Genomic DNA, 15,676 nt, shown 5'->3' with positions numbered 1-15,676 from the left:
AGATGTGTATAAATATATATATATATGCTATGTATAATCGTGTGTGTGGTCATCACCCAAAATGCATGCATGAGAAACGAAAGATACATAAGATTGACTTGATATAACACAAGCAATGTGCAGAGAAGTACTGTTACGTTTTTGACTTTTACTTATTTTTATTTTACACACACACACACAATAAACTATTTTTAACAACTAGTATATATCTGTGTACTCTAGAGCCTATATAGCTAGGTTTTCCCTTATTCTTCCACGTGCACAAACCCTCGAAGCCTCTGCTATCAACAAAGCCAAATACTGTACTGTACATCATGAGTTTAAACTCTTATATAGGGTGATGTATGCAAATTCAGGTTTCAGCGATGGACATCACTGTGATTGTGATTGGTGGTTTGAAATCAGCGTAGCGGAATCTACAGTACATGTTAAATTTCAAAAACCCTTTCACGACTTTCACCCACCGTCTCTTTCGACCAAATATATGAGGAGTGGATTTAGAAGGGATATGGTAGTTGGTCCTGTCACTGAAAAAAAACCCTCGAAGCCTATGCTATAAACAAAAGCCATCTACTGTACTGTACATCATGATCTTAAACGCTTATATAGGGTGATGTCTGTAAATCAGGCTTCAGCGATAGACATCATTGTGATTGGTGGTTTGAAACCACTGTGCTGTGTCTAGCGTAGCGGAATCTACATGTTAAATTTCAAAAACCCTTTCACGTCGTTCACCCACCCACCCTCTCTTTCTATTAAATATATCAGGCGTAGAGGCGGTATGAGTTATGAATATGAAATTAAATTTTCTCTCAATGTAAGGTAATGTATTTCCGTGTACATTGCTAAGTCTTTCATTACTGTTATTCTAATGTTTACTAACCGCGAAGGTTCTACTATCAAATTAACACAAGTACGATCTTAAACTCTTATATAGGGTGATGTATGCAAATTAAGGCTTCAGCTAGGGACATCATTGTGATTGGCTAGATAAGCATATGAGCGTCTGTAAAAAGCTTAGTAATTGTTCTTTCCGCCAAAACCTATTGCGGACGTAATATTTCCAAGTCTGCTGTGCAGCAAAGTAAATTTCAGCGGACTGATTTTGGCTTATGTGGACTACATTTGGCAAGTAAGTCCGCCGGACCGATTTTTGCCCCGGACCAAATTTTTCCTGACAGGCCCCTGGCAAATTTCATTCTCCTCTCCTTCTGGACTTTCTCTTTCTGGACTTTCTTCTCTCTATTTTCTCTATTTTTTGTAGTGTTAGGAATAGCCGCTGTGCTCCCTGGATCCGCTCCTGATAACGATTGATGGAATGATTGTTTGATAAAGCATATTTATATTGGCAAAGCTATATTGGAACTTAGATCAATACATGTATTGTTTACAAGTTCAAGAATAGACTTAGGTGCAAAAGTTTCTCGGGAAAAACTGTTCCTTCTGTTGTTTTCACCCGTCCTACCTTATATCATACTAAATGTAGCCAGTGATGATTGAAAACTTCTGATTAGCTGAACGTTTTAGCAAATGCTAACTACATTTGTTTCCTTACACTTTTTTTTATAAACATTAAATAAGAACATTGAGGCTAAAATTGCTTAAAAAGTAAGAACTAAAAATAAGAACAAATTGAGGCTGAGATAAAATGTCAATTAAGGTTTCTATTTTTTTTAATTAGACAAACCAACAAATCTTATCTATACCTGATGTTCTGATGTTCATTAGTAATGTAATACCCTCTATGATACAGTACAGTAATATACTGCCATACAATAATAATTTCTATGATTGAAAATGTGTAAAACATTTTGTGCCTCACATCAATAAAAAAAAATAAAAGAACACTGAGCCTTGGCAAAATTTTGCTGGTTAAACAAAACGTGTACATTGGTTATCAAACTAAGCGTTTCCCAGAAAGTACACAGGCGTTACATAACTGGAAAACCTGCATAGTAAAATGCTGGGTCATTATTTGCAGGGTCTCCTTCTAATAAAAATGCTAAGGAGTGTGTTTGTGGGATTTTGGTCTATCTGGTTTTTAAAATTATAAAAAAAAGATACTGTATTGTCAAGGCGCTGTAGAGTAGTACGGTACAGTAATATGGGCCCCTGTGTCCACTCCGGGACCCACTTGGACTGGGACTTAGCCCAGAACTCACATGCGTTACGCCACTGTTACGGCTCGGTGGTAAAGTGCTAGGTGGTAGTAGTAGGTTTCTACACCGCCGCGAGAGCTCACACGCATTACGCACCTGGGTCCTGTTTATTTTAATATGGTATGCCGTAATTGGACTTACTGGACAATATATGGAAAACTACATCCGTTTTCAATATGTGTGTATTGTAGAACCTTATCAGAATTGGAAGAGCTTTCCAACGATACCAAAAACAAATGATTGTGGTGAGTTTTTTTTCCTTTTACCTTTTGGGTCATGTGACTTTATTCATTGGTCTTTATCTCTGTAAATAATTATGTATTATTAAGTATAGGTGTAATGGAATTAATGATCAGTGAATAATTACCTTTCCATCGACACTAAACATAACTATGTATTATTAACGTGAATTAAAACAAATGGCACCTAACATTTTTAAATTCAGCATACCAAAATGACAAAGTTAGCCAATAAAATCCATTTTGGCACAAAAATGTAGCTGGATTACAAAGCAAACTGTACTGTTGCCACTAGTCTCTTATTATTTTTTTCTCATTCTGGAGAGCACCACCAACGAGCAAGTTAATTTTGAGACAGAAAAAAAAATCGAGTATGGGACGCCAAATAAATTAGGCATGACACGCAATAAGCGCAATAAAAATGTGTAACCCAAAATTAAGTCCTGGAACCCAGGCTAAACTCATATTAAACCGTTGCACATTGAAAAGTTCAACGCTTTTTAAACTGGTGATTCAGCTATACTGACGTCAAACCGCACCAATGGAATACATGACTGGGGGAGACAGTCTAGGCTCTTATCTATTTCATTATCGCTTGTAATCTCTTAATGGCCTAAAACAGCAAAAACAACTTTTTGAGGCACGGCTAACGAATGCAGAAGTATGTACACACATACTCTTTGCGAGACTACCGACCCGGTGAAAAACGACAGTAAACGTTATTATTTTCCCTCAATCAATCTTAAATATAAAATGATATTCACTTCATGTGATCAAGAATTTGATGATCTATGCTGTCTTTTTCAGACCCGTAGGCTTAAAATCTTAGACTGTTATTGCAAGACATCGGTTTTGCATTCTGTCCACCTACTTTAAAATAAGCATAATTGCAATATAGATATAGATAACATCTATACTCACAGGATCCTTATCAAGGTAAATTCTATGTTCTTCTTCACTAGGATTCATACCGCTTACATTTATACTCAGCTCCTCATCACCGTACAGAAAATGTGGCAAGGAACCAAATAATGGTGCTCCTAAGGATAATAGAAAAAATCCCTCAGTATTGTTTTTTCTTTTATTTTATTCAATTAATAAAATAACTACAAACACAAATGATAAACTACTACTACTATAATAATAATAATAATAATAATAATAATAATAATATGCACCAAGACTTAAGGGAATTATCTTTTGTGGTATTTTCACCTTTTAACGTAAATTTTTAAAAATTGATCTCTGATTTGTCCATTGTTTAAGTTTCCCTTAAGGACCAGGCCTAGCTAAACCCATTCTCTCCAATTCAAATTCCTAGCTCTGCCACAGCAATAGCACAAGCGACAGCAAACACCATAAAAAGATACGTTAGACAGAGACGATTGTTATGTAAAACTATAGTTATTATTCACAGATAGTTGGATATTCTGATAAACACTATCGAAGAATGCGATGATTTGGGGAAATTAGGTCTTGTTAAATTAAATTTTACACAGTTTTAGGCCTACTACTGGGATAAGACTTTCGACACCCAAGGGCAAAATGACCCACATATTTGTTTCATTTAGGAATGAAAATAATTAGAGTTCCTATATAGAGAGAGTTGCCACATGAGAAGTTCATGTCACTGTGCGCCCTCAATCTGTCATCCAACAAAAATAAGACAAGCTTTGAGGCTGAATCCTGGACTCATGTTATTTGAAAATTCATAACTCAATAAGGAGTATCACATTCATTTTTGCTGGAAAAAGACTATTCTACACTAATACTTGATTGAAAAAAAATAAATAAATAAAGTGTTTTGACCCCTGAACTCAAGATGGGAAAAGATGAGCGTATCTAAATAGTGTATTAAAATATGCCTCAGTGTAGTATTAAGTACATAGTACTTGACTAGGCCTAGTTAGAGTTCCTTTATAGAAAGAGTTGCGACATGAGCGGTTCACGTCACGTGACAACTGTACTGTACTGTATATATGTTGTTTCATGGGCTTAATTCAATGTAAACAGTAATATATACGGTAGTCAGATAAATTTATGTTATTATATTATTATTATTATTATTATTATTAATATTATTATAATTATTATTATTATTATTATCATTAGTGTTGCTGTTGTTTTTGTTGTTGTTTTTGTTATTATTGTGATGAAAAGTTAACACAAACGGTACACAATTAGGTCAATGAATGCGATATGGTTGCTAAACGAACAGACATGTAAAAATATTTTTTTATATTTTTTTTGTATTCCTCGACGGAATAATTCGTCTTCCCCGACCAAGGGGGAGGGGGGCTAGGCTTCCCCGACGAGGGTTTGTAGCCTCCCAGCCCCCTCTGGCGCTATCAGAGGTAGAACTTCCCTATTATTTCTTTCAATTGAGACGTTTCAAGTCCACTTCATACGCCGTGGCATAACAACTACTTTAGTATATTCCCAGTACATTATATAAATAAACATAGTCATATGGCACTTTTAGGCATTTATAAACGATTTAATTAGTATAAATTAAAAATTAAATTATTTTGAAAATGGTTATAAAATTAATTACCCCGTTTTTGGTTGGTAGAGTCTATGGTTATCAGTTAATCAACATGCAACAAAACATGTGCTTCCTCGTTAGAAGAAGGGTAAAGGCAATACATTAAACAGTAAGCTAGGGGAAAAAATTGTTTACAGTCATTATTTTGAACCTTCTTTGAAGAGCCTGATCGTTATAATACGATGTGTAATACATGCATTACCTTTCCTCTACATTTCGAGATTAATCAACATTGAAACAGAGTAAGAGTACATGGTTAAACCATAGACAATGGTTAAACATTTCTAGAATTAGATGATCTTACTGAAAAAGGTAGATTGTTCCAGGGACAAGCAGCAGCGGATGTAAATGTGCTCAAGCCGTAAGTTTTAGTATTACGATAGAACGGAGAGGAGGTTTTGGGACGGTAATAAGGAAGAAGTTCAGCAAGGTATGGAGGGATGCTTAAATGAATTGCTTTAAAATTTAGGCCTAATGAAAGTATTTTAATATAATTCGTTTGTCGACAGGAAGCCAATGGATAAGCGTCCCTTATGATGTTTAAATTTATTGTGAAGTAACCACACGAAACGTGATCTACTAGAGTATCACAGTAAACAAAAATAAGACAATAATTTTACCGTAATTGCACATGGTTATGTTGATGAGACCTCCTGGGGGACAGTTTCCTTCTATGTCACAGAAATCATAGTTATCCTGGTTTATGCTTGGGTGTGCCAACAAATACTCAGTGACATTGTACCGATAGAACAGAATGCCTTCTTTTTTATACTTTGATTCATAGTCGAGGTAAGCTGATCTGTTGACAAATTTTTTGTTAAATTTATTATTCATCAACGTAAATATCTTTTTCATATTATGCCAAATATCTGAAAAGTACAAAAACCCCAATTTTTTCGCAGAAAACAAATAAAATCTAACCACTGATATGTGGCAGGATTACTATTAAGAAGAAATCTAATCTACTCATAACAGTAACATACAAATAGAAAATAAAAAATTATATACAATCAATATAAACAAAATTAAGATATAATATACACATACAAATTCATACAATTCTGGTGCAAAATATTCGGTCAATGAAATCCTTTGGGATATATATTGGGTTAGAAACCCTAATGAGAATTCATATTATTAAGAGCATGGTGAAATGAGAATCCATGAAAGACTGGCAAGATATTCATGATGTGTTTTGTAATAGCGTTCCGCACTTTAGCTAAATATACTTTTAAAAATATGACAGCAAATCTCAAATTTACTGGAAAACTACAGGATATTTATCTGATTGAGTAGCATCTAAAGAATGACGAAAAACACTGTTGAGACGGGAAATGTAACAGCGATTCTAGATATAGCGATAGACAACATATAAAGGATGTTTTCTTCATTAGTTTCCAAAGCCGAAAACGAATGGGGAAAATGTGAGCGCTGGATTCGTTTGTCTGGCCGACATGGCAGCATTTGACAGTCGAAAAAAAAATCCCTAAATGGACTTTGTAGCAAGCATTATGTTGGCGGCAGAGGACCATTTAAGGAACATCCTGATTCATTACCTGCTCTTGTCTGCCAAGAACGAGTCAGTATAACTTTATAAATATATTCCAGTACCCATAAACTAGGCCTAGAGATAGAGGGCCAGATTGATGTTGGCCAAGATTCACATAAGGTACTTCAACTGACCTTGGCCTTTACGATTGGTTACGCTAGCCACAGCCAATCTAACTTATTGTAGTATAGTAGTAATAGTGAGGTTATGTCAACTGCAGCTGTACTACGAGTTTTAATACAATTTACAGTCTTAATAAACATAGTTGTTGTTCGTTTGGAGAGAGTTTATTTTTGTGTTTGTTTAATTAATGGATAAGTGAAGCATACACATGATACATAGAACATGTTTATATATGAGCAACAAGAGTTCCACAGCAATTAACAAAATTTGTAATAAAAAAAAAACACTAGCTTCCACAGGCTAAATTATGTATATTTCTATATATATATATGCGAAATATAGAATATAGAAAAAAGAATTGTCGAAAAAAAATTATAATTACATTTAATGCAAATTAAAATAAAAAATGTCTGGGTGTCTTTATTAGGTATAGAGGGGATGATCAACAATAATTTTATTTAAATACCGTTAGCTTAACCTGTGAATTTGGTTTATATTATTACATTTTCAGATAGATCACTAGAGTCGACCGAAAAATAAAAAAAACTATTATATCAAGAAATTGTGAAATTGTGAACACCAGATACAAGATACAATTTATTGTCTCCAGTTAAAATAAACGAAGAAATTACAGTTCTCACAAAATGAACAATTCCCAGAAAACCACATAAAAATTGTCAAGAAACAAAAAGAATCAACATCAATATTTCATCAAAAAGCACAGAAAAATTAAAAATTAAAGAAGGGCTACAATATTTAAAGATAATGAAAAATGTTAGACGAGAAAAAAAAGGGGTTAAACACTTTTAAAAGGAGAAACTACTCGAGGAAAAATTATTATTATTATTATTATTATTATTATTATTATTATTATTATTATTATTGTTATTATTATTATTATTATTATTATTATTATTATTAATTTTATTATTATTTTTTAATAATAATAATAATAATAATAATAATAATAATAATAATAATAACCACTGTAACTTATATTTTACTTCCTTGATATATTCAACACCCTTTGGGGTGGACTTCTTTAGCCTAACTGACATTTCAGATTCTATTATGGCTCCATTGTTAATAATTTAACTGGTCAACATCAGTAATACTTTCTACACTTGTTAATACGGTTCACAATACTTTTAATTTTACTTCCATCCATTTCCACTCAAAACCGTAATGAACCAACCATACAGGACTGTACAGAAATATAGAAAACCGCACAGAACCGATTAACTGAAAGTATACAAAGAAAGGGCTTGTCTACAAATAAACAGCAAATGCATTGCAAATATAGAAATACAGATTCTCATCTAACAACAAATAATCATAATTTACATTAGCAATAATTGATTGACTTCTTTAAGCTTATCTATAAGCCTACATTACACACAACGACTGGGTGTGGCAATTAACATCAAATGAATATTGTAATTCCAAAAGAAACAATAATAGCATAAAAATAAAACTCACCAAAGGTTGTGCCTTCATAAATTGACTATGATAGCATACAAATCCAAAAACAAGCCCAACTTCTTGCTTGCTAATATGCAATCATTCATAGATTACTCAGTTGTGGACAATTTCCCCCTTGCTCTTTTGGATGCTACACTAAAACTGCACACTACAATACCACACAGCTAAGCATAACAATAGCTATACATACATACCTTACATACCCACTCCCAATTGTGGCTTGTCACAATTTCACTACCAATTAATTCAACTTATCGCCTTTGCAATGTGATGGAGTATGCCTAAGCATTTGTAAGTTTTAAAACAGTAAAAGAGTAGCAAATCATAATGTTCACAAGTTCGTAATGTTCACAAATTCAGGTATAATAAATAAAAAGTCCTCTCAACGTTCATACCAAAATCAATTTAGTATTTCATATTTACTTTTCATCTGATGCGCCGGCTTCCAGAATAATTCAGAGTTTATCTATCGGTCTTATTAAGGTGTTCACTTGCGTTTTCACTTGAATGTGTCGCACAAACCCATCCTTATTCGGGAAAACTTCTATAATTTAACCTAGAAGCCACAAATTGAGTGTTCTCGTTAGGAATTAGCACAATATCTCCAACTCTAGCATTTCCTTTAGCTGAGAGCCATTTAGTCTTCTTTTGCAATTCTGAAAGATATTGTTTCATCCATCTAATCCAAAATATATCTGCCAAATATTGGGCTTGTTTCCATCTTTTGCGACAATCCTGTAATAAAATATTTTATAGAATTCTATAGAAAGTCTATAGAGGTTTAAGTGTTTTTATAGAATTTTATAAAAAAATTTATCCAATAATTTCTCTATATAAAACCTATCCATTCTCTATAGAGATAGTTCTATAGAAATATAATTCTATAGAAAATTGATCCAAAATTTTTTCTCTATATAAGACCCATACATTCTCTATAGATATAGTTCTATAGAAATATAATTATATGGATAATTACTTAGAACAAATGTTATAGAAAGAATTCTATTTAAATTCTATACAATTTCTAGATTTAATTATATATTTTCTCTTTAGATTTTTGAAATATAGTGTCTATAGAATTTTATATTTTTCTTTTAGAAAAATCCTATAAAATTCTCGTTTTATTCTGATATATTTTCTATGTAATTTTTAACGATTTTGGATAAAATTGTTTAGAAAGTCGTTAGAAATTGAACAGATAATTGCATAGAATGTATAATACAAATTCTATAAAATTATAAATGGATTTCTATAATATAATTCTTTAATTTTAAAATTATCTGGATTTTATCAAAATTATCTGCCTGCACTTTATCACAAAACATGAATCGATTTTCCTGATGTTTCTAGCAATCAAAATTGAGCATGAATATGGTAATTAGGTAGCTTTGAACCAAAGAACGAACAAATTGCGTAAGAAAACGACAAAACAATGTTCGAAAGATTTCTAAAATCAGCCTTCTTGTAAGAAGATCTTGTGTTTTGGACCAACATTATTAAATGTTATTTTCCATAGGCCTCTTTTGTATTCTAATTTATATATTTATAATTTCCTGACTCTGAGTGGTTCCTTGGCTTCTACCCTATTGCCATTTTCTGTTCCATGCAGAACATGGCGCACTAATATCCCATGTAGACACAACAAGCGAGTGAGCGCGCCACTCTAACAATAAATAGTAGGCTGTACGCACCCTTTGAATATCAGAGGTACAGGCCAGTAAGTAGGCCTACGTGTCATTATTGGATTGGAAACGAACTAGAGATGTACTCGAGATCCGGTATTGTGTCTCACGCTCATCATTCACATTGTTTTGCAAGGAAGACAATAGTAACTCGGCCTAGGCCTAGCAGACCCTACCTAGCTAGGCCTAGTCATAGTAACCCCTAGCCTACTGGCTGGGCTTAGCCAACTGCCAGACCACCTATGTGTGTCAAGTGATCGCTCCCATCAGTGATGTTCTCACACTGGCAGTCTGTGCAACTCGTCAACTTATATGTATAATGGGATAGTGTCTCTATTATTATACACTATTCCCCTAGGCCTAATCCAAGGCTTATATAGCCTGTTTTGCATGTTTATTTTATTACTTTTTTATAACAAATTCCTCCAAATTTATAATCCATTAATCTAATTATATCTCCTCAGAAGTGCTGCAGCGGTAAAAGTTTCAATGTCGATCAAGTTGAAAGATATGGCAGCTGATTACAAGAACATTGTCAGTGATGATCTGAAGTAATATCAGTAAAGTTTTAGCTGATTGTTAAATAAATACTTCATAACTGGCTGGAGGTACAATTGGAATAAACAAGAGAAGAGAAAACAAAATGGCATTGCAACAAGTTAATCTAGATATTTAACTAAAGACATTTTATTAAAAGAAAGTTTTTCAACAGTTGGAACTCTTTTGTTCAGGTTCTAAAAATATTCTTTAGAGTTTCTATCAATTTTCTAAAGACCATATAGAGTTTTAATAGAATTCTATTAAGACATTCTTTGGATTCCTATAGATTTTATACAGAAACTCTATAGGTCAGGTTTTAGAAAATTATATAGAATCAACCTATAGAAACTCTATAGATTTCTGAATTATTTCTAAAAACATTCTATAACTCCATATATGTATTCTTTAGAATGTTTATATTTTGTCTATAAAATAACCAATCTCTATCGAAATACTAATAGTTCTATAGAATTTTTAATAGAAATTTATCAAATTCTGTAGACATTTTATAGAAATCTGTGTGTCTTTTTCTATGAAAATTCTATCAACTTTCTATAGAATTTTTTCATAATGGTAATTTTCTATAAGCTTTTCTATATAATTCGTCTATCTTTCTATAGAATTGTACGTGAATTCTATAGATGTCAATATTATTATTGGAAATTCTATATAAATTCTATAAAACAGATTTATGGAAAGTTCTATAGTAATTGTTGTAGCTCTATAGAAAATAGAAACGTGATAAAAAAATGTTTTTCTATACAAATACTCTAAATAAATTCTACAGATTTTTCTTGGAAATTTTTTTTTTCTATAAAATTTCTTTAGAGTCTATCATCGCTCCATAGAACTCTATAGGAGTTCTTCAGTATTTCTATTTGAACTACATGAAAACATGTATAGAGACCTTGTAGAAAATCTATTTAAAAAAACTCTCTATAAAACAGGGTTTAGAAAATCATACAGATTTTCTAAAGAAATGCGATAAAAATTTTGTTTTTCTATAAAAAAAAAAATAGTCTAAATAAATTCTACAGATTTTTCTTGGAAAATTTTTTTTTCTATAAAATTTCTTTAGAGTCTCTATCAACGCTCTATAGAACTCTATAGGAGTTCTTCAGTATTTCTATTTAAACTACATGAAAACATGTATAGAGACCTTGTAGAAAATCTATAAAAAAAAAAAAACTCTATAAAACAGGGTTTAGAAAATCATAAAAAATTAGCCTATAGAAATGCTGTAGAAAATTCATAGAACGGTTTCTTTAGAAATTCTATACATTATTTTCCTTCGGGATAGTTTGTCCGATCATCTGTTACACAAGGACGTATTTTCACGTCGTCTTTCAGATGTAAGAGCTTATTAGGTGTGAGTGGTTTCAGATCTCTACAATCTTCTTGATTGTTTGTTATTGGCCTATTGTTGACAATAGTTTCAACTTCACACACGAAAGTGTGAAAAGTATCATCTGTCAATACTTGTTGCTTAACTAAAGCACAAAGTATTTTCGTTATTGTTCTAATTTGGCGTTCTCATATCCCCCGTGATGGGAACCGGCGGGTGGATTGAAAACCCAGTCAATTTTCTTCTGAAGCAGTACCTCATGAATTTTAGTCTGGTTCCATGTCTGTATTTCTTTTCGCATCTCACGCTGAGATCCGATGAGATTCTTTCCATTATCAGATCTGATTTGTTTTACTGATCCTCGTCTAGATATGAATCTTCTTACGAGTCTGTAGTTATTGAAGTGGCTAATTCCAGGTGTATTGTCTTCAAGGCCATACAAACAAATACAACTCCATATCGTTTAACAGTACTTCTGCCTAGTTTAATCTCTAATAATCCAAAAAAAGGTCTATACCGACTTTGGTAAATGGTGGTTCCTTGGCTTCTACCCTATTGCCATTTTCTGTTCCATTATTTTGCCATACTGTTTTGTGCATTGTACACCTTTGCTCATAATTTTCCGGGCCATTGAGTTTGCACCAATAATCCAATATCTCTTATGCAACATAAACAACATCATGTTTCTGCCTCCGTGTCCGCACTTTTTATAAATTTCTCTTAGTATCAAGTCAGAAACTGTACAATTCTTCGGCATGATGGGACGTTTAGCATTTTGTGGTACATATGCAAGGTTCAGACGTCCTCTGACTTTTAATATTCCATTCTCCGACAAGAGGTCCAAATATCACTTGATCTAGGTAAATTCTTTTTTAAATTTTGTCTTTCATTAGTTTGCATAATTTTGATTTCACTCTCAAATGCTTAATGCAGATTTTAGAATTATGTTCTGCATTTCGAAGATCTTCAACCTGTAATAGCAAACAATCACTGCATTGAGGTTCTTTACACGTTAAGCTGGTCCTTTCCCTTACCTTCCATTGCAGGATGCATTTCAACTTGAGAATGTATGCTAGTTGGAATATGAGAGCAACAGCTTCTTCCTTGGTTTGAAGTGATTTTAAGCAGTCATCCATGTATACATCCTTCACCATTGTTGAAACAGCTTCTTTACTGAACTGTTCTCTGTTGTCTGTTGCCATACGTTGCAAAGTGTAGTTTGCACATGACGGGGATGAAAATGTCCCAAAAAGGTCTACTGCCATTCGGTATGTGATAGGTTTAGCAATAAAATTCCCATTAGGCCACCACAAGAATCTCAGGAAATTCCTATACTCTTTGGATATTTTTACTTGATAGAACATGGTTTCTATACCACTCATTATTGCGATAGGATGTTGCCTAAATCTCAAAAATACACCGTTGAGGTTATTAAGAAGATTTGGACCGGGAAGTAATGCATTATTCAACGACACGCCGGCAAATTTGGAGGAACAATCAAATACAACCCTAATCTTGTTTTGTTTTTTAGGATGATAAATCCGGTGGTGTGGAATGCACTGTACTCGCCCCTCTTCAACTTTTTCATCACATGGAACTTTCTCAGCGTAGCCCTTATTAATGATTTTATTTGTGTTTGCTGTTGGTTGGGAAAAGAAATAACATAAACTCGATGTAGTAGTGTTTGAATTGATCATTGCTCTTTAACTTCCTCTCCAAGCATTTTAATCCTTGCTTAACTCTCATTATCAGGCAACTTTATTTTGTCATTTCTAAGTGGCAATGCCATCTCATAATGCCCATCTATTAATCTACATTAGTACGTAACTTTCATCATGAATTTCCTATCCTCCTGTGACCATTCTCTCCTGTCATCTACACTTCTTTCTGGAAAATCAAACTGCAGGCTCTGTCTAAACAGTGTCTTCAATTTCTCATTTTCAGCTTCGCTATTCACAGCTAAATTGATGAAATTCGAAGTTATACCATTTTCGTCGTCATTGCCCTCCTCTCTAATTACATTCCATGGGATCCAACCCAGCATTGACTTCACAGCATGATGATCACCATGAGATCCAGTTCTAATATCTATTTGAGTATATGCCTTAGGTGCATTGTTCCCAATCAGTAATTCTACAGTTCTATTAACTGTGGCAACTCTACGTCTCTTAGATTGTCCCACTTCAATATATATTGCTGTGTAGGAATGTTGAGACTTCCAACAGGTAGAACCCCTTTGACATATACCTTTGGCAATAACATCCTTTTGTATCCATTAATATCTAAAACAGTCAAACTATTAATAGTATACATGTACGAGAGTCAGCCATTGCATCTAATCTAATGTTTACCTTCTTGCCCTTGGTACCAACAGCATTCATCAGATGCTCACTGCAAAATGAGGAGTTGCTACGTGGATCCATAAAAGCATAACATTTCACTGACTTCTAGCCTAAACTTACGGTGACAGGTATAACTGCCATGCTCTGAGAAAAGGCATTAAGTACATTTTTTACGAAATTGAGATTTTAGCTTATGTAACTCCTGAATGTCTAATCTATCACTCTATTTTATCTAATTTCCAAAAATATGTCTGGAAATATAAAATTTTATGTTAAAATTGGGCATTATCTGCAAATTTCACTATAAATACTCTGAGAAAAGGCATTATGTGTGCGAAGCCTTACATACATGCATTGAATGCTTGACTTCACGCAAGACAGATAGTAAGTAACCAATCAGATGCTAGTAAAACGAATATCTAATTAGCCTGGAATCCTTATCAGATAATGCCTAGTTAGTAACTACTTTATTTCAAAGAATACTCTGAGAAAGTGCATTATCTGCTATATATTTTACGGCGTTTATTTATAATTCTGTGATTAATGTGATACTTTTGCCGAAATGATGCAAGTTACAGCACAAGACCTTATTAAAAGTCTTTTGGAGGAGTAAGTACAATATTGTATTTTATTATGTTTCATACCTATTAAGTAGTAAATTTAGATTATTATTATTATTTAGTACTGTATTATTATTTTTTGTTTTATTGACATTGTATGTTTTGTATTGTGTTTATTATTATTATTATTATTATTATTATTATTATTATTATTTATTATTATTATTATTATTATTATTATTATTATTATTGTTATTATCATCATTATTATTACTCTTTAAGGCAACCAAGTGGTAAACCAAAAATGGACAGACACAATTTTCGCCATCGAGATCGTGCTCCACTTTGAGGAAGGGACATTGAGTAATGCAATTTTGAAAGAAAAAGTGTAAATAACTTTTTTTTTTAATGTAAAAGTCGGAACATTGTAAATAAAACTTATAAAATAGTTTGTACTCATTTGTATAACCTATGTTGTATTGTATCATTATCATTGTAAAAATAATAGTTGCAATGTATATTATAACTGAATAAATATAAATTTATTAATTTTATATTTAAAATTAGCACACCATTTTTATACATATTTATGTTATTGTTAATTAACAAGTTATTATCAATAAACTTTGAAATTGAAATTATAATGCTTTGTCTATTTTATTATCAGTCGATAACGATTTAATTATTATGATATTCTAATTATCAATTGATAATGGTGATTATAATGATGATGATGTAGATGATGATAATGTGGATGATAATGATTAAGAGGACGAAGAGATTTAAAAATATGACATTCTAGTTACCGAACATTAAATAAGTTTAAAATATTTTCACTCTATCTTACCTCACCCCCTCCCCCCGACAAAACCGGCTTCTTCCCCCTCCCCTAACTGCATTTTCCTCATTTACACAATAAATTAAAATGGAGACAAATGTAGATTCAATGAACATGAAGTTAAATATATGGGTCATGTGATTACTGAGAATTGTCTGAAGACAGATCCAAATAAAATTGAGGCAATAATTAAAATAAAAACGCCAACAGACAAGGCTGAACTCCAACGGTTTCTTCGCATAACATATGTTGGAAAGTTTATTCCTAATCTA

The 15,676-nt window shown here is 32.6% G+C and overlaps 1 protein-coding gene across 2 annotated transcripts in view; it reads right to left on the bottom strand.

The window, feature by feature from the left end:
* LOC117111801 (platelet glycoprotein 4-like) overlaps positions 1-15,676 on the bottom strand; it is a 94,491-nt gene that overhangs the window by 17,710 nt on the left and 61,105 nt on the right. For both annotated transcript variants that reach the window (XM_033254788.1, XM_033254789.1), the window contains 2 exons: positions 5,564-5,742; positions 3,320-3,438 (listed from right to left, as the gene is read on the bottom strand). In XM_033254788.1, coding sequence (XP_033110679.1) covers positions 3,320-3,438; positions 5,564-5,742 — 298 coding nt within the window. The remainder of the gene's footprint in view (positions 1-3,319; positions 3,439-5,563; positions 5,743-15,676) is intronic.

This window comes from Anneissia japonica, unplaced genomic scaffold (assembly GCF_011630105.1).
Source record: "Anneissia japonica isolate Jap-2015-1 unplaced genomic scaffold, ASM1163010v1 scaffold287758_len931624_cov196, whole genome shotgun sequence".
NCBI lineage: Eukaryota > Metazoa > Echinodermata > Crinoidea > Comatulida > Comatulidae > Anneissia > Anneissia japonica.
The sequence above is the reverse complement of the archived record's forward strand: the minus strand, read 5'-3'. Positions and strand labels throughout refer to the sequence as shown.